This window comes from Dama dama, chromosome 5 (genome assembly GCF_033118175.1).
Source record: "Dama dama isolate Ldn47 chromosome 5, ASM3311817v1, whole genome shotgun sequence".
Lineage (NCBI taxonomy): Eukaryota > Metazoa > Chordata > Mammalia > Artiodactyla > Cervidae > Dama > Dama dama.
In genome coordinates this window covers 94,529,333-94,556,113 of record NC_083685.1, presented here as the reverse complement: position 1 = coordinate 94,556,113, position 26,781 = coordinate 94,529,333, and the positions used below count along the sequence as shown (strand labels likewise).

Here is a 26,781-nt window from a genome sequence, read left to right as displayed (position 1 = left end):
GGCTCTCAGTGGTGCGGCCGGCGGGCGGCGATGGCGGCCGTACGGGGCCTGCGAGTGTCGGTGAAGGCGGAGGCCCCGGCGGGGCCGGCCTTGGGGCTCCCGTCGCCTGAAGCGGGTTTGGACCGAGGCGAACCGGAGCCCATGGAGGTGGAGGAGGGCGAACTGGAGGTCGTGCCTGTTCGGCGCTCGCTGAAGGAACTGATCCCGGTACGGGCGGGGGGCGGGGGCGAGGAGGTCGCAGAGCTAGTGTCCCGCGCCCGAGCGGGCCGGAAGGGGAGGCGGCCGGGGCCGGGGGGAAGTCTGGGTAAGGGGGCACCGGGGCGAGCGCCTGGGGGGCGGGGGCGCCAGACGGGAGCAGAGACGGGGGAGCGAGAGAAAGGACGCCCGGGCGCCCGGAAATGGGTGTTAAGGGGGCTGGAGGAGGAGGGGTCGGAGAGATTGGGGGGGGGGGTAGTTGAGGACATCCCCTCCGCTGCTCCTCCGAGCCGCTCTGTGCAAGAGGGCGAGTGAGGAGGGGTAGGGCTTGTCTGGGGGGTGCAGTTTGAGATAAAGAGGGAGCCCCCCCCCCCTCCCCGGGCGGGGACACAACCTGGAGCGGCCCAGAAGGAACTGTCGGGGAGAGGGGCGCGGGCATCCTGCTCCACTTTAGCTGGTGTTTGTTAAACAGAGCACCCGCAGTTTCCCTCGGGAGGGCTGGGCTTGTCAGCTGCAGAAACTCGGTGTTTCTGTTGTGACTCGAGGGTCATCTCATCCCCGCGCGCTTCCACTGCTACACTGTGCCTCCAGCATTTCACCCTTCGTGGAACCAGAACATCAGCGAGCCAGCAGTGGTCCTTGGTCCCTCTTTTCTGTCACAATAGGAATGACGAGAGGTGTTTTGCTTGTAGTTTGGTGGTCTGATGTCTGGTTCTTAGGGCTGGTCTCAGGCCTGCGTGGCTCTTCTCGTGTATCGGTACTTAATTTCTCATCTGACCTGGTCAACTTTTTAACCACGTGTCTGCAAGTGTTGCTTTTAAACTGAAATTTTGGAAGAAGGTTTTTTAAAAAATGTAGGAACAGTACAGATTGTAAATTATAATGACTCTGGCAACAGCAGTTAACATAGTGGTTTACATGTTATCATTTAAATATCACGGAAGTTGTGAAGTAGATGTTGTCATCCCTTCATTCATTCCGTTGGACGTGTACTGTTGCATCCCCACACTTTGTGGCAGGCACAGTCCTAGCTGCTTGATCAAGATCAAGATCAGTCTCTGTCCTGGAGTTTATGTTCCAGTTGGGGGCCACAAGTTAACTAGTAATTTCCCATAGTGGTGAATGCTGTGGAGAGAATAAAACATGTTAATGGGATGGAAGAGTGGAGAGGGAAGCTGTGGAGAGCAGGAAGCAGAATGGCACAGGATCACCAGAAAAGTCCTCTGAGATAGTGACATTTCAGCTAGACCCTAAGTGACAGAAAGGAGCCGGCCATGTGCAGATCTGGAAGAGTTTGTTCCCAGCAGGGGCAATTTAGTAAACCCAGAGGCTCTGAGATGGGAACAAGATTGTTTTTTTGGAGAAACAAAAAGTTCTGTAGCACAAGTGGGAAAGCAGTAAAAGAGGTCAGAAAGGTAGGCAGATGCCACAGAAGAAGCCTAGGTCCAGAGAGGCCTGGGGACTTGTACAGTGTCTTCTAACCAGCGAACCTTAGATCTGTAATTTGAGTCCCCCAGCTGCCAAATCTCATCCTGTTTTCATTGCACAGTTCAGCATTTCCCTCAGAAGGTCGAGGTGAGCCTGGACTTTCTGCATTTCAGTGAAGACTTGTGCCCCATCTGGTGGCCTGGCACAATGAATTTGTCCAGTCTGGGCTGGGGAGATGAGTGACTGTACCTCATCTTGGATATTTCTCACGAACGCCTTTGGATTTTCATTTACACGGATACCTTCAGTAGATGGAATTACTTTAGGTTGTGGACAGGCTCTGATTTAGAATGGTAGAGTGGTTGATTGCTACCATGGAGTCTTTGGGACAGGCTTCCTCATAATAAGGGTTGTCAGAGTGGGGAACAGATTGCTGAAAAGAAGACTATCCAGAAGGAATGGGTTGTCAGGCTGTTGTTTATCATGCGCTTGTCCTCAGTTGCCTGTTAGCATTTCTCACCCATCCCCTTCATGTTAGGACACAAGCAGAAGATATGAAAACAAGGCTGGCAGCTTCATCACCGGAATTGATGTCACCTCCAAGGTAAGATACACCATGATTCATTTATTCATTTTGAGAAGCAGTTGAACTTAATGAGCAAGTCCCTAGGACTTGTAGAGCAGCAGTTATTCATTATCACCTTTTTTTGTTGTTGTTGGATTAAGCCTTTTTAAGGTTATATTTTGTGTTTCACAGTGATGCCTGAGACCATTCAGGCAGCATTTGTGTGTTCTTGAATCCATGAGAAGATAAAATCACTAGACACTTGTGCTTAACCATGTCCAAGAAAAAGTTCTGTTTGTTCCTTTTACATATATATACATTTGGCTGTGTCGTGTCTTAGTTGTGGCACGTGGGACTTTTATTGCTGAGCACAGGCTTAGTTGCCCTGCAGCATGTGGGGGTCTTAGTTCCCCGACCAGGGATAGAACCTGGGTCCCCTGCATTGGCAGGCGGGTGTCCCTATCCATTTTTTTAAAAATGTGTGAACTGTTTCCACTTTAAATGAAGCAAAGCATAAAAGTGTCTGGCACATAGTAGGCCTTTAGTAAATGTCTTTATTCCTCACTGATGGAGGCCTAGAAAAATAGACTTTCATGAATATGTGGCTAAACTTTGAAGGCCAGGCGGACTGAACTGTTTTCACTGCCTGGGAGTGTTGCCTTTTATCTGGTGATTGCTATTACTAGATTACCAGCTTCATTGCAACTCTTCACAGAACCAGACATATTATTTTCCTTACAATCAGTACTTATTTGTTGCTTTAATTGGTGGTGATATTCAGCTTAAACATTCTTTCTGATTTTAATGTGTGCCATTTAAAGAGTTCAATTACAACTCTGAATAAATAACACTGTGTTACTATATTGGATGTATGAAAGCAAAAATAAAAATAAATATGTCAAAAAAAAATAAATATGTCATGCTTACTTTTTTGTGTTTTATCTGGGTCTCAATCTATCTCAAATTGTTTAAAGGCAGAAAGAAAGAACTGATCATCTTTTTTGATGGGAAAATAGAATGAAGTGAAGCTGTTTTCTTACTGAAACTGAAAAAGCAGTATGCAATCCTGTTCTTAAGCCTACACAATTTATTATTATTTGAAACAAATACATGGGGGAAAGGGTGGTAGCCAAGAATTGGTACTTTGGTTGTTACCAAAGGAAGATAAACTAGTTGTTTCCAGAAGGAAGACTTCAGTGGAGAAAATTAACATAACTATTGGGAAATAACAGAAGTGTTGCTGCCTTACCAATCCCCATAAGCTTTCTATAGTCAGACCTTCAATTAGTGTGGTAAAGTCAATATACAATTAGTGAAGGTTCCAAAGAGCTATCAGAAACCCACTGTTGAACCTGGGTATATTTTAGCTCTTGGGAAAAAAAAAACAAAATTAGGAAGCTGATTATTTGGTTTTTCAGAAAGCATCAGTGCTTGTCACTTCAAGAAGAAAACGCAATTCTGTCGACACAAGTTTAGAATAGAGGAGAGAGTTTCTTGACTTCAGTGTTATTTTTAAGCACAGAAAAAGCTTTAGGGAGTGGACTGCTCAGGCAGACATAACGTGATAGGTGTGATTACCATGCACACAGACGATGTGAAATGGGGGCGGTGGTGGGGCTGCTAGAAATAGCGCTGAGAAGATCTGCCCCTTACTAGCTGAGGTGCCCCTCGCAAACATTTTAATTTTTTTGTGCTTCAGTTTCTGCACAGATACATTGATAGGCACCGAGTCATCCTAGAAATTATGACAGATTGCACACTGTTAGTGTCCACTCTCCCAGTCATTGCGAATATCCTGTTCTTTGCAAAAATGAGGAAAGGCACAATGTTGTTTATATCTTCTGAGTTACTTGTCGCCGATGTATCATTTGATGTTTGTGATTTAACTCTCCTCCACATTTCACTTCTTTGGCTTTTTTTCTGTACCTTCTAGGAAGCGATTGAAAAGAAGGAACAGCGAGCCAAGCGCTTCCATTTTCGATCAGAAGTAAATCTTGCCCAAAGAAATGTAGCCTTGGACCGAGACATGATGAAGAAAGGTACAGGGTGTTTGGGGGGAGTTTTCCACAGTTTCCTTGCCACGACCTTGCGCTTCTGGCCTCACCTCACATGGAACTTGTGAATTCGCCACTTCTGAGGTGGCCTGTTAATGAGGAGCTGCATTAGCTGTGTCTCAGTGTTGTGTGTGTGTGTGTGTGTGTATTCATTTGACTGTGTCAGGACTTTGAGGAGACTGTCTGTCTAAGGAGCCCTGGAGAACATCATGGAGTTGGTGGCAGATCGGCGATTAAAACTGTGGCTCTGTGGGACTGTTACTCATTTTCTGCTTTATTGTTCACTTTTCTTTGCCTTTATCGCAGTGAGACTCTTAAGGGAGTCAGATTGGTGAGGGATACCGTTAATACTTCTGTTGATACAGGTTTGTGATTTTACTTTATTTTTGTGTTTTGTTAGGGTTAAGTAGTTTGCTTCCTGAAACTCACCCTGAATTCTTAAATAATAATCTACCCCAGTTTTTTAAGACAGTTTATAAATAGAAGGGAAAATTATTGCTTCCCTTTTAGTGAGTTCACAGCCATGTTTATTATTCCATAAATGCAAATGATCTCCCTTTGTTGTATTTGCAAATTTGAGACTTGGCGAAGGGCTTAATAGGCAGCCCTCTGAGTGCACGTTAAAGGTCTGTGCTCTGCTGTTTGAGTTTCTGTAGGTTTGCCTATTTGATAAAAACATGTTGAATGAATGAAAGAATAGCTACTATTTGTTGGGAACTTGCTCTCTTACGAGGTACTGTGTTAATTAGCACATTACATATTTGTTTTGTACACATGTCTCACAACAACCCCACGAGGAATATATTTTTATCCCTATTTTACAAAGAAGGAAACAGGCTCAAAGAAATTAAATAAATGCACAGGTTTACACAACTAGTAAAAAATGGAGTCAGGATTAGAACCCAGGTTTATCTGACTCTAAAGCCTTGCTCTGTTGCCTTACAATGTATGACGTGCTAGCAGAAACCCAGACCTCCTTGGTCCTTCCCAGTGGTCAGAGTAGCTCGACTCTGGATGCCACTTCACTGGTTTTTTTTTTTTTTTTTTTAATTAAAAGCTTTTAGACGGTTAGAAAACCCCATTATACAGTTAGAAATGTAAGGCAAAATAGTCATCAAAATGAAAAGTCACATTATGTCCATAGTTACATCAGTCCATCTTAGGGTTATTAGATGTCATCGGTTTAAGAAGAGGCATCACATGGAATTGTTGAAGGTGTTTGCAGACTTGGAGAAAGCCCTTTCCTTGAAATGGAGATGTCCACCACGGGAAGCCTTCCACTAATGAAGAGGGGAGTGCTCTGCAGACCCAGCAGTTAGACAGATTATGAAATGCAGCGTAGGAGTGAGCCCAGGACAGAAAGGCATTGTCTTGAGGATCAAATGGCAGACTCAGGATTTTTGGAGTCAGCAGAAGTAGGCTCACATAGATTATCAGGCCCATCTTGTCCTGAAGAATCCCGGACGAGCCCCCAAGATGAGAGGTTGTTGCTGAATCGCGCAAAGACGTCGGGGTTCTTGGCCTCTGGAGGAGAAGAATTCGATCCGGGGCCAGGGGCTGGATTGCTCAGAGCTTTTGTGTAATAAAGTTTTATTAAAGTGTAAAGGAGATAGAGAAAGCTTCTGACATAGACATCAGAAGGGGATAGAAAGAATACCCCCACTTCACTGTTTTTATTCTGCATCGTGTTCAATTTGGAAACATGACCTTGCTTGCATCGCAGGCTAGGTTTCCAGGCATCTGCTCGAGTGGTTGTCTGTTTCAGGAAAAGCCCTGTGAAGGCCAGGGCAAGCTGTGCAGCTGGTCGTTCATGTGCCTGCACACTGGACCCACACAGACGTCTGAGGCCTCTCCCACAGCTCCACCTTGAAAGCACTGTGGTTTCACCACGCCTGTTTACTTCTAGTCCTGGGTGCACTGCATGTGACCTCTTGCCTCTGATCTCTTTCATGCCTGTCACCCTGCTGATTTGTCCTTCCTTGTCCCACACTGTGTCTGGTTCAGATGTCATTCCCTCTGCAGCATCCCTAATAACCCATGTCAGTCTCTCTTCCCACCTGTGCTGCGGCTCTTCTGAGCCTGGAGCCCTCCTGGGATTCAGTCTCATCTCCTTAGTGAACTTGGACAAGTTGGTGAACCTTTTTAGGTCTCATTCTCTTTGTTGATAAAATGGGAATATGATGCCCTCCTGAATAGGATCTCTTCTTTTGGGGTTAAATTTTAATTAAAAAAAAAATGCTTTTTGAAAAACAATATTGATCTCATGATTCTGAAGATACTCATAAAAGACCGTAGATCTCCCTGGTCTATCAGTGGCTCGTTACAACCTGTTTTTGGCCCAGAAGGCAGCATGGCTTCAGACTGTGTTCTTGAACTTCAGAGAACCCTGCTGCCTTTCCCAGATCAATTTAAATTAGAGTGGGGGGTAGGTTTGGATAAATCTCAAAGTTACTATTTTTTCTATCTCCCCTGGTGATTCTGTTGTATAGTCAGGGTTAACTGTACCTTAAGAGCGTGGGTTCTGAAGCCTGACTGTCTGTGTTCAAATCTTGACTTGTCACCTTCTAATGTGAATTTAGGCAAGTTATTTAGTCTCTAAGAACCTCAGTATCTTCATCTGAAAAGTCAGGTTAACTTAGTTCTTAAAGGGTTGTTGGGAGGTTCTAACAAAATGTTAGGATTCCTAGAGTGGTGCCTGACACATAGTAAATGTTAGTTATTACTGTTATCTGGCGTTCTCCATCTTCCAGACAGCCATTTAAGTGGCCCAGCCTCTTGTGAGAATGGGGACATTGGAATAAACATCTTGATTCCTGCAGCCACAGTAAGGTATCAGGTTATTTCTTCTTATTAATATCAACAGTAATGAAATATACCATTCTATAAGTGCTCACCACGTGCCAGTCACTCTGCTATGTGGTTAATGTACCCTTTCAGCAACCCCGTTGCAGGGAAAGTTTTATCATTTCTATTTTACTGGTGGGGAAAGGAAGATGCTGAGAGGTTGAGAAACTTGCCCAAGGTCCCTCAGGGAGTAAGGAGCAAGGCTGACTTAGAAGTCTGGTCTGACTGAAGCCTGTATTCCTGACGTCTCTGCTAGTTTCAGGCATGTGGTGTGCTAGACCAGTCTGTACTGAATGACCTGCTCCTCTTGAGTGACTGGGTGTTAAGCAGCTTGGATCTTTTTATCTCCAAGGTCAATGCCCTTGTGGTTGGAAAGGACCTTAGGAGTCATCTGGGTCTCGTATCCTACCCAGTGCTGCAGGCATTTAGGCAAAGTTCCCAGCGGTCTCTGGCCTCTGCCTGAACAGTTCCTAGTGGTGGCATGAGAGCTATTTATGAAGCGGTCAGTCTTGTTTTTGGATACATCTTCATGTTGAAAAGAAATTGCTTTCTAGTAATTTCTATCTGTTAGTTGCTACATAACTCTTAGAACAACATTAAGTCATTTCCTCATTCACACAATAACTCTTCAGGTGAAGGAATGGGCAGCCTGTTCCCTGGACTCTCTCACGTGACAAGACTTTCTGGTCTCCCTCCTTTAGAGCCTCCTCAGTTTCTTGCTGTCCTTCACCAGATGAGGTGCAGATTCCATTTGGTTGGGTTTGTGGAGTGCTTGGCAGGACTCTGACCATGGTCTCTGTCCTGGCCACTTCATAGTAGTCATCTTCTAGTCAACCAGAGCACCATTTCTTTCCCCCAGGAACTGCACCTGTCAAAAGAGTCTTTCTCATTGTGTCCTTAAAAAACTTGCCTTTTTATTTATCCCGATTAAGTTCCATCATGATTTCAAGACTCCGTTTCAGCCTGTGGAGTTATGTTCATTTTAATTCTGCCCTTCAACATTTTAGCTACGCTCCTCCCTTTGGTATGGCTTCTGCATGTTCTTCCAGTTGTTGGTGAATGTCAAACAGGATAATCCCATATCATGCCATGACACACAGATCCATGAATGATAGTCTTATTCTATTTTCTGGCCCATCTTTCATTTTATTGTCATGGGGATCTAGATTATGTGCCTTAATAAACTTGAGGTAGAATACCGTCTGTGGTCTTCTTTGAATTTCTTGGCCTGCTAATCCAGTCAGGAAAGAGAAGAGGTTAGCTGGCTTGCTGCTTGGGAAAGACTTTCCTATGGGAAAGACTTGGTTTCTTAAGGGATCAGAGATTCTGTCTAAGCTGTTTTTTAAAAATTTCTGAGAATGACAGTTGTTTTAATCTGTTTGGGAATTTCTCTTTCTCTTTTATGAAAGTCAGCATGGGATTAGTCCTCAAGGATTTAAGGTACCTTGCTACTTCCCTGCAACCTCTTACAGATTATTACCCAATTGTGAAATCACTGCTTCGTGTTTTAGTGTCAGTACAGTGGGGTATAACTCTAAACTAGATGGTTTGAATCTATTAAAATGATTCCTTGGGGATTTCCCTGTCAGTCCAGTGATTAAGACTCTGTTGCCAATACAGGGAGCATGGGTTCGATCCCTCGTCAGGGAACTAAGATCCCATACACCACAGAGCGAGGCCAAAAGATTTAAAACAAAACAAAACTATTTCTAAAGCCCTTGTCACCTGTCTTGGGTTTTGGTTCTTACTTAATGAGAGCTGCTCCTGTCCATTAGTAGCAAAATTGATCAACAGTCCTGCCCTTTTTCCTGCGTCATCTTCCCAAAGCATTGTTGCTCCAAACACGTGGAAATAAAACCAACCATCAGCATTTTTGTTGAGCCTGTTGGCTCTGGACTATAACCTTTTCTTCTTTAGATGTTAGACAGTTCATGTCCACCAAAGAACATTTGGAGAATGAAGTAAGAAGAAAAGTTGCCCACAGTCCCTCTAATCTTTTGAGTATGGATTTTATTTTTGTTTTCCCCTTTGTAGTCATGCTGCTTTCTTTCTGTTCACTTGGCAGTCTGTCATTGGCACTTTCTGTGTTGTCTTAGAGCCTGACACAGTTTTTCAGATTCTTACATCTATTATCTTATATTTTTTAATTTGCCCTTTATCCATCTCCTGTATGTGTTCTTTGGCAAGTCATGCTCAGCTAAACTTTGCTGCTTTCTCTTTTCTTGGGATCACCTCTCATACTCTGAGTTACTGTATTTAGTGTCTTACAGGTTTTTTGATCATTCTGATCTTAGGCTTGGACTGACTACTACTTCTTTGGATTTTCAGAAATCTGCTTTCCTAAAAACTTGAGTTTTGTGTGCTGTGCTTAGTTGCTCAGTCGTGTCTGACTCTTTGTGACCCCATGGACTGTAGCCTGCCAGGCTCTTTGTCCGTGGGAATTCCCCAGGCAAGAATACTGGGTGGGTTGCCACATCCCCTCCTCCAGGGGATCTTCCCAACCCAGGGGTCGAATCCAGGTCGCCTGCACTGCAGGCAGATTCTTGACCGTCTGAGCCCCCGAGCCCCTCGTGTGCTGCTCGCTGTCGGTAGTTGGGACCTTCCCTGTTGGAAGGGAAGATGACCCCCTTCCCCCTCGCTTGTAGTCAGCACTTGGTGAGTACCTGGTTCTCACCCCAGCTCATCTGTTTACTGCCACCTCAGCAGTTAGTCCTCGCCCATCAGCCAGGCCTAAATCTAGGTGCCACCTTTGTTGCTTTGTTTTATTTTAAGCAGTGACATTGTCAGCAAGGTGACGAAGTGTTGACATTTTGCTTTGGCAGGCTTCCATCGTATCTTGAGCTTGTCTCACATATGATTAAATCCTTCTTCATATCAGCATCTCCAAGATTTCTTTCTTCTGCTCCTTAGTCCACTTCCTCTGCCTTCACCATGAACTCTCCTTGTTGTTTATTACCTTCTTCAGAACCAGCTCTTTACTTCTCATAGGATTTTTTTCTTCTGAAATCATGGCACTTAGTTTGAAGAACTGAGAAAGTTCCCTGGGCTACCCCTTTAGTTTCCCACCCTGCATGTTAGAGTCACTCTACATGGCCAGTGTGGCTTCCATCTCATTTGGGTCTCTGCTCATTTTTTTTTTTTTTTTTTCTTTTTTTTTTTTATTAGTTGGAGGCCAATCACTTCACAACATTTCAGTGGGTTTTGTCATACATTGATATGAATCAGCCATGGATTTACACGTATTCCCCATCCCGATCCCCGCTCCCACCTCCCTCTCCACCCGATTCCTCTGGGTCTTCCTAGTGCACCAGGCCGGAGCACTTGTCTCATGCATCCCACCTGGGCTGGTGATCTGTTTCACCATAGATAGTATACATGTTGTTCTTTTGAAACATCCCACCCTCACATTCTCCCACAGAGTTCAAAAGTCTGTTCTGTATTTCTCTGTCTCTTTTTCTGTTTTGCATATAGGGTTATCGTTACCATCTTTCTAAATTCCATATATATGTGTTAGTATGCTGTAATGTTCTTTATCTTTCTGGCTTACTTCACTCTGTATAAGGGGCTCCAGCTTCATCCATCTCATTAGGACTGGTTCAAATGAATTCTTTTTAACGGCTGAGTAATATTCCATGGTGTATATGTACCACAGCTTCCTTATCCATTCATCTGCTGATGGGCATCTAGGTTGCTTCCATGTCTTGGCTATTATAAACAGTGCTGCGATGAACATTGGGGTGCACGTGTCTCTTTCAGATCTGGTTTCCTCAGTGTGTATGCCCAGAAGTGGGATTGCTGGGTCATATGGCAGTTCTATTTCCAGTTTTTTAAGAAATCTCCACACTGTTTTCCATATCTGCTCATGTTTTTTTAATTTTTTAAAAAATATTTATGTATTTATTTGTTTTAACTCTTCCAGGTCTTAGTTGCACCATGCGAACTCTTATTGAGGCATGTGGGATCTAATTCCCTGACCGGGGATCAGTCTTGCCCCCTGCGTTGGGAGCGTGGAGTCTTAGCTCCTGGACCACCAGAGAAGTCCTTCTGCTCTTTGTTGATGCTGGGCACTAATAAGGACTAGTGCTAGGATTCATAAATCTTGATATCTCTGTCTTCATGATTCTGAGTTGGCAGAAAGATACTTACCTGATTTATTCTGGTCACATCGAATGGGCTCCCATTAAACCTATCTTTTACTCTTCAAAATGACAAAAAAAAAAAAAGGAATTTTTATCTGGAAGTGTTCACGTGTATTTCGGGTTTGTTTTAAATAAAATATATGATATATAGAAGCATCCTTAGTAGTTGTGGATGTTGAATTCTTGACAGAACTGCTTTGGAATAGCTGGGGAGAGAAGGGATACAGAGAGCTTACACAGGTCCTGGTATTATATATAATGTTTTATTTGCCTCACATCATTTTAGGAATTTGAGCATAAAGCTAGGTGGTGGATCTAAGATACTTTTAAAAATATCTTTTCTTTGTTGATGTATTTGCATATTTCACAATTAAAAAGATTAATGTGCTTCAAGTGTTTACTAAAAAAATTAACACACAGTTCTGGTAATGCTGGGATTCCTTTTGACCACAGCCTTCAGCCTTTCTTCCTTCCCAGAGGTAAGAGCTATTATCAGTGTGGACTGAATTATTCCAGACTTTTTTTTCTAGATATTTGTGTAAATAAATATGTACCTTTAGAAAATATATGATGATATTTATGTTTTTTTAATGTGTGTATTTTTCTGAATCTTTTTTTTCACTGAGTAATGTGTCTTAGAATCTTTCCATGGTATGTGATAAATTATCTCTCTGTTTTCAACTGCTTGCTTACTGTTCTCTGACTATCATGTGGGTAAACCATGGTTCATTTGATATGGATAGGCCATAGTTTACTACTTTGATAGCTACTGGGTTATTAGAATAGTCCTGCAGCGAACATCTGTGTGAGCCGCTCTGTGAACCCGTGCGTTAGGACGGATACTGAAGAGAATCCCTAAGCCTGTTAATCACGTTTGTAATAGGTACTCTGAGTTGCCCTTCAGAGTGGCTGTGCCAGTTCACACTCCCACCAGCAGAGGCAGTGGCTCATTTTGCCACTAACATACTAAAAGGCTTCAGTTAAACATCTGGTCAGTGGAAACTGATAATCTTGCCTTAAGGTGGATTTTCCTGATTAGTAGTAAGGCCAGCCATCTCTTGACATGTTTATTGGCCTTTGCTCTTTCTTTTTGTGTGAATTGCCTGCTCCTGTCCTTTGCCCATTTCTATGTGGGACTGTCATTTTCTTACTGATTTGTAGGATTTCTTTACTCCAGTTTCAAACTTTACATCCAAGGGCAGTGTCTCTTCTTTTCAGAATTGTCTGGACTAATACACATTTCTCTGACGTACCTTTAAAAAATGTTAGAATCAGTTTATCAAGTTCAGTGTATAATCCTATTGCATTCGATATTCCTTTAATTGCTACAGGTCATTTTGAGGAGAAGGTATCGTGTATATTATGAGCACCACTTGTTTAATCTTTTTCAGCCTAATAAGCCCATTCTGAATTAAGTCATTTGTTTAATGCTCTTGTTGTGTGATAAAAACTTAAAGTTTGCCTTGCTGTCAAGTCTTATTTTCTCTTGAAATAATTGTCATCTCTTTCAGCATACTCTTTTTTATTTTTTTGCAATGCGACATGTGGGATCTTAGTTCCTGGCCAGGCATGGGACCTGTACCCCCTGCAGTAGAAGCACAGAGTCCTAACCACTGGACTGCTGGGGAAGTCCCAGTGTATTTCTCTTTAAAATACATATTATCTGAACTGTCATAAAGGGGTACTGGTGGGATGTGCAGCAGCAGGTGGGAAAATTCTCTCATCTTTTCTGTGTCCTGTTTTCCTAGCAATCCCCAAAGTGAGACTGGAGACAATCTACATTTGTGGAGTAGATGAGATGAGCACCCAGGATGTCTTTTCCTATTTTAAAGAATATCCTCCGGCTCACATCGAGTGGTTGGATGATACCTCCTGTAAGTACCCCCAAGTCTTCTGTTGAATATGCTTTCATATATGATTTTAAAAGAATTCTTGCCATCTCAAATGGTGAATGATTGTGGCCAGACTGTGTTTAACCTCTGCCTTCAGCCCAGGAGAGAAAAATTTCCCACTGATGAGAACCAGAGTCCTTGTACATTAGCCAGCCTGCCATATCATTTTCCGTAAGTGTTCCGAGTCAGCTCAGAGGTGGTGGTCAGGCCCCTGGGAGATTGGTTGCTGGCGTCTGAATCCAGGTACGCAGTTGAGACCTCTCCTCACACCCACAGTTTCCCAGCAAAGGCGTGAGTCCAACTACATAGCCTTGGGGCTGCCTTTCCAGGGCTTTCAACTTTGTCATTGCAGCCGCTTTTCAGAGTGCTGTCTCTGACCTGGAACCAGACCAGAATCCTCTGAGCTGTGCCAGACCTCTCAGCTCTGCTTGCTCTGGTCTGTTCTCTCGAGCGTCATCTGCTGGTCCTCATCTGGGGCTGTTCCGCTTGTGAGCCAGCTGTGAATTCTGACTTGTGTCCCTACTCTCAGTCTAGCCTGACATTCGGTACCCACTCTGCTGGCTTCTGGTCCTGACTCACTTCTAGTCTGGCTTCACTTTCTGCCAGCATGCTGACCTGGTTTTCCCAGTTTTTCTGGCTGCTTTCTTTAGATGTTAAATCACCAAAAGAAGAAACATGACTGAGTTAAAAGATTTTTCTCCTTTTTTCTGTTTGCTTAACTTAAACCATCCAGATCAGGGGTTGGCAAACTTTTTTTTTTTTTTTTTTAAATATAAAAGACTGGATAAAAAGTATTGTAAGCTTTGTAGACCATACATGTTCTCTGTGGAATCTACCCAGCTCTGCCACTGTAGCATGAAAACAGACATAGACCATATAACTGAATGAGCCTGGCTGTTTTCTGTGAAACTTTGTTTGCAAAAACAGGTGGTAGCTGTGTAGTTTATTGTATGTTACTTATAACTAAATAAATAAAGTACAAATATAAGTAGATAAATGGACGGATGATGGATGAATGAATGAATAATGGGTGATGGTCTGGATTTGCTAACACCTGATTTAACTAATTAAAACTATCTATCTAAGTGATGTTAGAGGGACCCTTAGCATCATCCAGCTCACTCCCTCTTGTAGTACATCAGAAACTGAGAAACAGAGGAGGGAAATTATTTGCTCAAGACCATGTAGCATATTGGGCTTCCCTGGGGACTCAGTGGTAAAGAATCTACCTGCCAGTGCAAGGGACCCAGGTTTGATCCCTTGAATCAGGAAGATCCCCTGGGGAAGGAAATGGCAACCCACTCCAGTATTCTTGCCTGGGAAATCCCATGGACAGAGGAGCCTGGCAGCCGACAGTCCACGGGGTCACAAAAGATTCACATATGGCTTAGTGACTAAATAACAGCAACAACAATGTGGCATATTATTAACAAAAAATGAGAATCTTTAGACCTACATTTTCCAAACAGAGATACAGGGGTAACTTGAGTTTGAGAAATGCTGCTTTAAAGTCGATCTTCTCAAAACTTTTTTCTTGCTAAGTTCTCTTAAAGGAACAGAATAAATTGGTTGCTGCAAAGCCAAGTGGCTGTGATGCCTCCATTCTATATATGCCATGGGTGCCCTCATCACCCACATTTTACAGTAGGGGAACATCATTTAGCATGTCTGGATGACAAGGAAGAGCAGAGGGCTTCCATGTGAGGGGCAGAAGAATAAAGGATAAAGGACATTTATTTGACATTTTCATCATCATCATCAGAAACTGCTAGCACTTATGTATAACACTCACTGTATGTCAGGCATTTTTAATATATAGAGCTTTTTTTTATGGAGTACTTGACCATTATTTTGTGGGACCCAGTTTGGAATACTTCTCTAGGCTAATCTTATTAAAGAAGTTTTTACTACCAGGTTCTATACTTCCTTTCATTGGTTGGTTTGTACATTTATTGATGCCAGTCTGTAGCTGAATGATACTGTAGCAATGAATATAATATAGTTTCTGCTCTCAAGAAACTTAATCGCTTGGATGTGATGTGTTATTTTACATCTTATTTTAGGTAATGTGGTTTGGTTGGATGAAATGACGGCTACGAGAGCCCTTATCAATATGAGTTCTCTGCCAGCCCTGGATAAGATAAGAAGCAAGGATGCCAATGAGGACAAGTCATCCGAGAAAAGTAAAAAAGGTAACTGACTACAGAGGAAAGACTTTGGGACTGAAGGTCCTAATCTTTACAATTTGAATTTCTGTATAGTGTTATGTAGTATCTCATTGCCAGTTATTTCCGAAACAAGCTGTGATACTTTGGATCATTAATAAAGAGGAGGAGACAATATTAGACTTTTAACGTATGTGAGATGGAGTGAAGATTCATCTTGTCCCTCACATTGCATTTTAGACAAGCAGGAAGACAGTTCTGATGACGATGAGGCTGAAGAAGGAGAAGTTGAAGATGAGAACTCAAGTGATGTAGAGGTCAGTAGAGGGCAGAGGCGTCTGTGAGCTTTCATTGTAAACAGCTGCCTGCATCCTTGATACCTGAGCCTTAAAGGCTTAGGATAATAGGACGTTGTGTTCTGCTGACTTCCACCATTGCACCTCCTGAGGGGGGCCCAGGCTCTTGGCCTTTTATGTTCTTGTGGGTGTAATGAACGATTCGTCTTGAGATCTTAGTACTCACACTTCTGTATGAAAGGAAATGGTTTTATTGAGAAAGACTTTGCAGTGCTATCTAATCAGTAAAATTAAGGAATAGCAAGTAATGGTGTATTTCCTAATGGCCTATGTACTGTTGTTGGAAATATTGAAGTGTATTCATTTTTAAATTATTTATTAAGTGCCTACTATATACCAAATTCTAGGTGCTGGGGATATAGCGTCAAGCAAAACAAAGTCCTTGCCCTGTTGGAGCCTACATTCTAGTGGGGAAGACAGACAATACACAGATACGCAGATATGTAATGTAATGTCAGGAAGTGATGAGTGCTATGAAGAAAAGTAAAGAAGGGTAAGCGGATAGAGAATGATGGAGATGATTCTTTTAGACAAGGTGGTCAGGGAAGACCTCTGACTCAGACATTCTGCAGAGGAACTGGTGCTCTGATGCTTATGGGTTTTATTAAAAGTAGATTGCTTTCTTAATCCATGGTATCTTTGCTACTGAATGAACATGAAGAAAGGCTTTAATTTTTATATCGAAAATGCTCTTTTTTTCTTAAGTTGGACACGTTGTCGCAGGTAGAAGAAGAGTCTCTGCTAAGAAACGATCTTCGTCCAGCTAACAAACTTGCTAAAGGAAATAGGTTATTCATGAGATTTGCTACAAAAGGTAAATGATAATTGGTATTGATTAAAAAAAACCTTTTTTTTTATTTGTTTTTTTTTGGTTGTGCTGGCTCTTCCTTGCTGCTTGGGCTTTTCTCTAGTTTTGGCCAGTGGGGGCTCCTCATTGCGGTGGCTTCTCATGTTGCGAAGCGTGGGCTCCAGCGCACCCAGGCTTCATTAGTAGTTGTGTGTGGGCTTGGTGGTTGTCGCTTCTGGGCTCTAGAGCACAAGCTCAGTAGTTGTGGTGCAGGGGCCCAGCTGTTCCTTGGCATGTGGGATCTTCCTGTATCAGGAATCGAAACCGTATCTTCTGCGTTGGCAGGCGGATTCTTTACCACTGAGCTACCAGGGAAACCCCTGACTTTTATTTTTAATTGAAGTGATTTTTATTAAGTGATGCCTTCTCTTTTGAATTGGAACTTAGACCAGGTAATCTCAAAGATCCTTCAAACTGTAATATTCTGCACTTAACAAAATCGATGACTTGCTGCCTGAATTGGAATTTCAGACACTGAAAGTGGATAATAGCTATTTGTATACTTTTGTGATATCTGGCTAACGTAAGTTATTTTCTGTTAAAGCTGGTTTGCCCCATATGCTTTTCAGCTAATTTATCTTTTGAACTATGAAAATTTTTAAAAATTTCATGTATCATGGCAGTGTCTTCCTAGACGTTGCTAATAGTACCATTCAGCTCTAATTCTCAGAAGAATTAAATTAAAAGCCTATTAATAATTTATAAGGCCTTTTATGCACAGTGATTTTGATATGCATTAATAATGTGGGGGGAGTGGTTTTGAGTCAATTGAGAGTTAATTGGAAATGACAACCCTTCACCCCTGAATACTTTAGTAAGTATTTCTGAAGAACAAGGACTTTGTTTTACACACAGTCATCAAAATCAGGAAATTTAACATTAGTGCCATTCTATTATCCAATTCACAGTCTGTGTTCAGATTTTACCAGTACCCCCGCTGTGTATATTAAAACTGCCTGGCACACATTGAGTGCAGCATGTTGGCAGTCTTTGATGATGATGACGACAGTGACGATGATGATTGTCAAGTAAATTTGGGTTATTCTTTATACCACTTCCCTGCTAAACTAGGATCCACTGCAGGACCGGGCGTTTAAGTCTGCCGTGTTCCCTCAGTATCCCTGAACGTGGAACTGCTCCTCTGCTTTGTTTTCCTTGACTGAGACATTGTTAAAGAGAACAGGCTCGTTATTTTGTAAGCCGCCTCTTGGTTTGGGTTTGTTTGCTGTCTCCTCCTAATTAAGTTCGAGCTGTGCGTTCATACCACAGAAGTTGTGTCATTTTCAGTGTCATAATCGGGAGGCACACTGTACTTATTGTCCCCTTCCGGGGATGTCAGCCATTATCTCCTGGCTAAGGTAACAGTCATCAGGTTTCTCACTGTAAAGTTATTCTTTTTCCATTTATAGTTTGCAGTTTTGTGGAGAGATGCTTTGAGGCTATGTAAATAGCCTGTTCCTCATCAGTTTGCCATACAGTAGCTTTAGATCCATTGATGACTTTTTAATTCTCTGATTTACTAGTTGGCACTTAACTGTAAGGAAGAGCTTTCCCTTTTTTACCCATTTATTGATGTATTTACCTGTTTTTTTAAAAATGCATTTACTTATTTATATTAGTTTAGATTCGTGGAGTTTTATTCAATGGGCTATCATCTGTTCTGTCATTATTTTGATTCACAAGTTATTTTGGATCTGATCAGTAGAGCCTCTTCACACTGTGTTCTTTTGACATGCCTGCATGATTCTTTGGGTACTTTCTTGCTATTATGGCACCAGGGACCATCTTGGTTTGCCAGTCTGAACTTGTACTTTCCTAGCCCCATATCTGCAGTCAGCTATTTCTCCAAGAAGCTGGTGGGCATGTTTTTTGTGGGGTGCACATTCTGGTTTATGCCACTGGGTTTACCTCTAGAGCTGGGTACATTCTGATTGGTATTCATCTTTTGTAGTGAGTGAGTGCCCAGGGAGTTGTCAAGAGGCCTTTATATTGTGAAAATATGTGTGTTCATTGACCACCTTTTCTTCCTGTTAACTGGCATTTTACCTTGATAAATGGGGGGTCTTTTCTCCTTTTGCTTATTTGAGTGCATGGTTTACCAAATACATGGACCTGTGTATAACCGTTTCTTGGACCCTGATTCTGTGTTACAGCGTGTGTCATTCAGAAATTAATATAATCTTTCATGGGGCAGTGAAAGTACCACCTCTTCTAAAAGCCTTTTTGATTCCTAAACACTGGTGATAACCTACACTCTCTTACGCTTCTTTGGAATTGTGTGGTGGTTGTTGTTATTGTTGCTGGTATTTTCTCTTTGAAGTAGCTCCCCGACAGCAGCTTAACCTCATTGTCTCTGAGTTTTGCTCCACCCTCTCGACACTGCACTGCTTTAGGAGGACTCAGAGTGGTCATGGTGCATCTTTCTCTTCTGTAGGCAGAGTGTGCTGATCTGATCCCAGCTATGAAAAACATTCTTTTTGTTTTTTCAAACCCACTCAACATTGCCTTCACACTCACAGGGAGTCCTTGGTAACTGTTGTAATTAATTTTTAGATGACAAAAAGGAACTTGGAGCAGCAAGGAGAAGTCAGTATTACATGAAATATGGGAATCCAAATTACGGAGGCATGAAAGGAATTCTTAGTAACTCTTGGTGAGTCCAAAACCTTAAATACAATAGTTTATATAGTACTTAAGCTTTTCATAATCCTTCAGGGAGCTACATTAGTTGGTATTCTTCAGCGGGTATTCTGCAGTGGACTGTCAACACCATGTGTGGATGGATATGAAGGAAGACAAGAAGAAAGAGCTCAAGGCTTTTAACTGTGGTAAATGGTGTGAGAATGCTGAGTTTCGGTTTCATGCGACATGTCTCTGTGTCAGCACCTAACGTCGCATCAGGGTGTAGTTGACATTAACTAGTGGACGTCGAGGCCCTTCCTCTTGGTTTTTGATTCTGTGCTTATTTTGGCGATGTTGCAGGAAGCGGAGATACCATTCCCGTCGCATTCAGCGGGATGTTATTAAGAAGAGAGCCCTGATTGGGGACGACGTTGGCCTGACGTCCTATAAACACCGACATTCCGGTAGTTGCCTGCTCAGCTCTTGGGTAGACACATGTTTGGCTCCCGAAATGACATTTTTATCCTTAATACAGTCCTTTAAGGTTCCAAACTTTATCATCCTCTCTTCCTTGCCCTCACCCTCTGCCAACATATAGGAAAGTAAGTCAAGTCACAATTAATTTGAAATTGCCCATACAAAGAGGTCAAATGATTTTATAAAAGCTATTCTAACAGTAAAGGCAAAATGTAGGAAAAATTAAAACTTTTCCTAAGGAATCCAATTTTCCTATTAATAACAAAAGCTGCATGAAAAAAAATTTTAATTATTTTGTCATATGAGTTGATTTTATTCTTCTTTTGTCTGATGATGAAAATAAGCTGCTGTGTCTAGTACTTTCTGCTTATTGGCTTGTGCACGTGAATGCCGCAGTGAGGTGGGATGCAATGTGGGTTTCATTTTGTTTTTTCCATCTGTCTTTTTTCTTTTCTTCTTTTTCTGTTCTTCTGTCTCCCCCTCCCACCCTTCAAATCTCCCTTTCTTCCCCCCTTTCTTTCTTTTGGTGCTTATTCTTAAAGAGTTGTTTTCATTATATTTTATAGAGATTTGTTTTTATGTTGAAACCGATCTGTGAAAATCTACATGCTTTGTAGAACCAGCCAAGTCAGCGTACAAACACAGAATAACAGGCATACACTTTTATCTTTGTAGTAGGGACAGAGAGAGGTGAAATCTATACATTTTAATTTAATGTGAATGTCCAAAATTGGATATTTGAAATCTACATCTTAATGCACATACTTTTCTGTTAGACAGTTAAGCTTTTCCAATTTCACTTACTTTAAGATATTTTTATCATGTAATCTTAGTATTCATATCAAAGAAATTAAAAAGCAAAAAGATAAGAACTGATTTCATTTTACATTTTTCTTATTTGTTTCTTTTCACAATAAATGTAACTGTTGTGGACATATATTTTATATTGTGCTTATTCCATGTATAAGCATTTTTCCATGACCTTTAAAGGTACATTTCATTATTCATGGCAGTTATGTTTCTGTAAAGTCACCGTGATCATTGAAAACCATTCAGAGACCCTTAATCACACTTTTTGTCAACTGATCAATATAGAACCTTAATTTGATATATGTTTCTGATTAAGGACACCTTATTTAATACATGTTGATTTATTAATGTTGAACTCAAGGGCAGCAGCCCTGGAACTCACGCCCGAACAAAGCTTGTCTCACACATGTATTTTCTCCATAAGGCACATCGCAACCTTCTTGTGTTTAGAAACACTAGACAGCTTTGGAATTATGCTCAGAGGCTGTTTGTAACAGGGAAATCATCAATTAAAATCACAGTGGTGTTAAAAAGTAGTACTCATGGACTGCAAAAAGCACAGTTGTTTACAATGTTTGAGAGCTGCAACATAAAGGCAGGACACAAGCTTGTTTCCCTGCAACTGGGAACTTGCATGGCTGGTGTCTCAATTTTTTGCTGCTCCTGTGCATGTCCACAAATGACCACAAAAGTGCCATGGGTGTTGGTTGTGGAATTACAAATAAAATTGGCAGATTCATAAATCTAGAATCTGTGAATAATGATGAGGGTCTGTATTTTAGATAACTTTATAAAATTGCATCAGGCTGCTAGGCCATCCTTTACCTAGGTGTTTATGTATTGTAGGGGTCAGAATGGTAACCAGATCAGCACTGTTAGAGACAGTGCTCCAGTAAACTCTTAGGATGGGAATCTCATCTTCTAAAAAGGTCACTGTTGTAGAACAGAAAATCAGGTGTTAGTATTGGTGCTTTTACTAATAGTGATTTTTGGTTAAATTCCTTAGGACTGGTGAACGTTCCTGAGGAGCCTATTGAAGAGGAGGAGGAAGAGGAGGAGGAGGACCAGGACATGGATGCTGAGGACAGAGTGGTGGTGGAGTGCCACGAAGAGCCCCCGGCCCGCAGGCAGACCCGGGAGCAGAGCGTGTCCAGGCGGTCCAGTGCCAGCAGCTCAGACTCTGATGAAATGGACTATGATCTAGAGCTGAAGATGATTTCCACTCCTTCACCAAAGAAGAGCATGAAAATGACCATGTATGCTGATGAGGTGGAATCTCAGTTGAAAAATATCAGGTAAAAATATTCTTTTCTTTTTATCACTGCTAGCTTTTAATTTGATTGAAATCCAATTACTAACTTCTTCTTAGTACCTCTTAATTTTATAATCACTTTTATCGGTTCTAATTTCAGCCCTTTATAAAATTTGAATAAAAGCATCTGGTTTTTCCTCTTAATGAACAAGAAGTGATCCTTGTTATAAAAACTATGAATGATACAGAAGGTGAAGTCACCTGTAATCTCATCCTCCCCTAAGAGAGTGACTGTTAGCAGTTGGGTGAATAACTTTCTTGTCAGCTTTATGTGTATATATAACATATGGGGAAATTATAGATATATTTGTACAAAAATTAAGTTACATTGTTTATACTGTTTTGAAATATGCTTTTTCCATTTAATATAGTGTAGACATTTGCCCTTTTTTCAACACCCTGCGGCTTGAACGATACTAGTTCCCTGACCAGGGATTGAACCTGGGCCCTCAGCAGTGAAAGCATAGAGTCTTAACCACTGGACCACCAGAGAATTCCCTAGTCTTCTGTTTTGTTACTGTTGCACTAACTAGGTACATTCCAGCTATTGTGCAAAACAACGCACATGCTTTAAAATGTGGTATGGCTAAACTTCTTCCTATAAGATTTTACCCACTCACATTACCACCTGTTACCTAGATAGTCACCAACCTTAGGTATTATCACTGTGATTTTTGGTATTTGTGGACAAAGAAGTACAGCTGTTTTAATATGCATTCTTTGGTGACTGGTGGGGCTGAGCAGATTGCTAAGGGCAGAGAGCATAGGCATGTCTCAGAGGGCTGGAGGCTGGGGTGCTTTCTTAAAAGAGCTCCTGATGGTGTGTTTGGGAAAAGAGGAGAAGAAACTTGTAAGCTGGTTCATTTGTATGGCTTTGTTCACATCCTTAGTTTTTAGAGAACTTTCCAATGGCAGATGCTGCCAGAATAATGCCCTTGCCCTGACATGGTGGGAGAGGTCTTCCCTTTAAAGAAAGGGATTGTAGGCTGTCTTATATCTTGACTACAACCAGTTCACAGCCGGGAGAAGCAGAGGCCTTCAATCCTTCGCAGGCCTCTACTTAGGCCTGTGTCCCAGGAGAAGGGCAGGCACGGTTATGTGCTCTGCAATCGCTGTCAGATACTGAGTGTGGAAACCACCCCGGAAGACTCGGGGAGCTGCTCACCCCAAATGGCCTCTTTAGCAAGCCGGTTGTGACTTTTGTGAGCAAATAACTACTGGTGTATGGTGTTGTTAAGTGAATGTTGGCCGTATTAGATTGGGTTTCTTAAATTGTTTTTTCCCAAAGTGTGTGAGATTGTTGTGTGAGTGTTGTCCCACAGTTCAAGTTGCTTAACTGTACCCCCGCCTCTCTTTTTTTAAGGAACTCCATGAGGGCAGATACTTTATCCACAAGCAATATAAAAAACCGAATTGGTAACAAATTACCAGCCGAGAAATTTGCAGACGTCAGACATTTGTTAGATGAAAAACGTCAGCACACGCGTCCACGGCCAGCTGGCAGCAGCACTAAAACAGGTATTGTTCACTTGTGTTTCTGGGCTCTGTCCCGAGTTCCAGAAAGCAGATGCAGACGGGGGAGGTTCTTGAATAAAACACTGCCATTTGGGGACCAGATTAATTGTCCTGATTCATCACTTATAAATTTTGGGTTAGGCACTGGAACTTGAGGGCATGAAATTTAATCAGATTTTTGCAATACCAGCTTTTGATATTTTTGTCCCAACAGTGATTTTACTCTGTATGTCATTGGTATACATAAGGGTAATAGAAATTAGGTCGAATTATTGTATAAATGGTTAAGAATCTGAGCTGGTTAGTTTATATGTGCAGACATGCACACAGTAGGCCATACCCGCTGTGTGCCAGGGCTCGGCACTGGGGGTGTCATAAGTCTTCACAGGGGATGCCCGCTCATCATAGACTCAGATGGAGCAGCATAAGGGCACATGCTCAGGTAATTCTGCCTGAAGCTGAATGGAGTGAGTGGTCTGGTAGGCACTATGAGCAGTAGGCTGTGGGAGCAAAGAGGGGAGTGGGTCTTTTGGGGGAACACCTGTTGTGGGAGGCGTCTCAGAGCACATGGCAGTGGAATGAGGCCTCGGAGAGGAAACAGGATCTCAGTCAGCAAACCTAGTTCTTTGAGGTGGGAAGTAACCTGATCTTATATCTCTCTTAGATAAAACTTGGTGGCAGTGTAGGGTGCCATAGAGTTAAGTAAGTAACAAGGTCCTGAACTAGATCAGGGACAGTGGAGGAACTGATGAAAATGTCCAGCCTTGTAAAGGAGGAAGACTCAGCACTGGGAGGAAAGGGAAAGAAGGCATGGGGCTCAGGCCTGAGGGGCTGGAAGATGGGGGCGCTGTTCTCAGCAGAGCGAGGTGGGAGAATGCCTAGCACAGGGACTTTTTCATGAATGTTTGTGTTGTTCCCATTATTGTGAGAAAGCTCCAGAGGATTGGCAGATTCCGGAGGGGTTGGAGGAAAAGCAGACTTGAGTTGGGACAGCTTCCCTTGATCCTTTGCTTTTTGTCAGTCTCATTACCGTTACTGTTCAGTGTGACAGTCTTTATTGACTAGCTTCTTATATGTTCAAAGAGTGGGGCTTCTGCCCTCAGGGAGCTTACAGTATTTCTCATTAGCTGCACTGTTTGTTAATTATTTGCTCTTGATTCTACTATTTAAAGAAAAAAAGACAATTCTGCCTCAGAAATTCCTTTCTAGAGCAGTCAGCCAAGGTTTCCCCCTGCTGCCAGCCCCTGTGGGTTCTCACTTGAATTTTCTTGGGCTATATAGAGGGAAGGCTTAGAAGCTTGGTTGTGCTGGGCCCCATGTCCTCACTTGGGGAGATTTGGCATCAGGTCCTATAGAGATCTCAGGTTGGCAGTACAGATGACAAGTATACTCACATGGTCACAGAAGTGCTTTTTTCTTTTTCTAGATATACGCCAGCGATTAGGAAAAAGACCATATTCTCCAGAAAAGGCTTTCAGTAGTAATCCAGTTGTTCGGAGAGAGCCCTTTTCTGATGTACATAGTAGGCTGGGTGTTCCCAGGCAGGATGTTAAAGGCCTCTACTCTGATACTCGAGAGAAGAAGTCAGGTTGGTAACAGCGGGAACTGCTGGGGAGGGAACAGGGTAAGAGTAGAGACCATGGGTGCGGCATGGAAATACTTTGTTAATACAAGGACAGAAGCAGCACAGGACAAAAATAAATGAGTCTTCCCTCTTCCATGATAATCATCATCGTGATGATAATGGTAACAGTGTGGAAAACGTAGAAAGCAGGAAAGAGACTCACCCCTGATTCTTTGTGTTTAACACAAATACTTTTTAGTTTCCTGCTATTCCAACCTTTGCCCGTATACATATCGTACTTTTTTCATACAGCATTTTATCATGGTCATTTTTCCATATAAGTTATAACCTTTATAAATAAAACTTTTAATTGCCTTATCATGTGGCTATCCTATGAACTGCTATGTATTTGTCTATTGTCAAATACTGTTTTAGAAAGTAGACGGAGGGTGGGCAGAATCTCAGAAGTTGACAGCATAGCAGGTCCATGAATTTGCAGCATGCTGTAGGCAGGGGTGGCCTGGGAATGGCCCACTCCCAGCAGAAAGCAGTTGTACACAGAGGTTGTCTCAGCAGACAGGGGCAGAGGGAACACAGGCTCCCAGCTCATTCTGATGTGTCTGGTGTGGGGGTGGGGGGTGGGGCGTGTCCCGGAGCTGGGAGGATCTCTAGGCAGATCCAGTTCCCTCAGTCTGCCGGCAGGGAACTTGGAGGACCTGCCCAGCACTGCTCCCTGAACCCCCAGGGAATGCCCCAGAACCCCCCACCCCCACTGTTGCCTGCATGTGAGGCCTTGCAGTGCCCTTGCTCAGCATCGACTGCCAGAGCTGAAATGCCTTCTCACCCACACAGGTAGTTTATGGACTCGCTTAGGATCTGCACCCAAGACCAAAGAAAAGAACATGAAGAAAGGGGATCACAGGGCGCCGGGCACAGAGGAAGATGACTCGGAGCTGCAGAGGGCATGGGGGGCTCTGATTAAGGAGAAAGAACAGTCTCGCCAAAAGAAGAGCCGCTTAGATAACTTACCATCTCTCCAGATCGAAGTCAGTCGGGAAAGCAGCTCTGGCTCAGAGGCTGAGTCCTGATGCCCTGGGGGCCGAGGCGGCAGCCCTGAAACCTGACAGTCTTGCGTAGGGCGGGGCGCACAGTAGGACCCCACCTCGGGAGTTGGCGCCCCTCCCCTCTTGCTCATGCAGTCACCCTCCACTCTTGCTACTTCAGCAAGACATCTTAGGAAACGTGACCTGTTTTGAAGGGCATCCATCTAATCTTTTTGCTGCAGAGTTACAATTCTGGGCCCGCGATTCTTTTCCCACCACCCCACAAGCTTTACCCATTGAGGAAAAGGCAGCCCTCCGGATTTTGTAGACATTTTTTTCTTAATATTTTTAACATTGTGTCTTTTAAGAGAAAAGTTTTACACAGTTCATCCAAAGAGCAGAGAACTGAACTTCTCACTATTGCCTTGGCCCTGACAGCTTTACCAGCACCCTTTTTCCAAGAAAAGTCAATTCCCAGGTGCTTATCGGACAGCCTTCGAGAGGAAAAGACTGGGGAAGCTGCCAGCTCACCCTTCCAGGATTCTGGCGTGGGGGCTGACTCACATGGACCTGACCTCAGAGGTGCAGCTGTGCCGCCCGGGTAGATCAGAGCCGCAGCCCCGACCGCCCTTCGTTCCTCCCCGGGGATCTCTGTCAGGAGCCTCGTTAGCAATCAGCTTGAAGTGAGGATGAAGTTCAGTGCTGTGGGGTTTTTAGGAACAAAAAACTGTGACTTCTGGATTTGGGGTGGATTTTCGTGCTAGGGGTGGGGTCATGGGTTAATGTTGAACAATTTGTAAGTCTGTATTATGTTTAAAAAATATTGATGATTTGAAAGTTTAAATTTTTAATTTTTATATGTGAAAATACTTCCTGTTGGCCTCCAGGGAAGCTCAAGTGGTGTCTTCTTATGTGCTGTTAAATATATATTATATACTTTGGAAGAAGGCAAA

The 26,781-nt window shown here is 42.8% G+C and overlaps 1 protein-coding gene across 1 annotated transcript; it reads left to right on the top strand.

The window, feature by feature from the left end:
* Positions 1–26,781, top strand: NCBP3 (nuclear cap binding subunit 3). The gene is made up of 13 exons (XM_061143131.1): positions 1–207; positions 2,162–2,227; positions 4,122–4,227; positions 12,974–13,099; positions 15,181–15,309; positions 15,523–15,599; positions 16,344–16,452; positions 19,039–19,138; positions 19,468–19,571; positions 21,401–21,689; positions 23,070–23,224; positions 24,648–24,809; positions 25,638–26,781. Exons 1-13 carry the CDS (start codon positions 31–33, stop codon positions 25,871–25,873), a joined length of 1,836 nt encoding a protein of 611 aa, XP_060999114.1. The 5' UTR covers positions 1–30; the 3' UTR covers positions 25,874–26,781.

Coding starts and splice junctions, on each gene's coding strand:
- NCBP3 (XM_061143131.1), top strand. CDS start 31: ATGGCGGCCGTACGGGGCCTGCGAGTGTCGGTGAAGGCGGAGGCCCCG. Junction 4,228..12,973: donor CCGAGACATGATGAAGAAAG/GTACAGGGTGTT, acceptor CTGTTTTCCTAG/CAATCCCCAAAGTGAGACTG. Junction 16,453..19,038: donor CATGAGATTTGCTACAAAAG/GTAAATGATAAT, acceptor ATTAATTTTTAG/ATGACAAAAAGGAACTTGGA.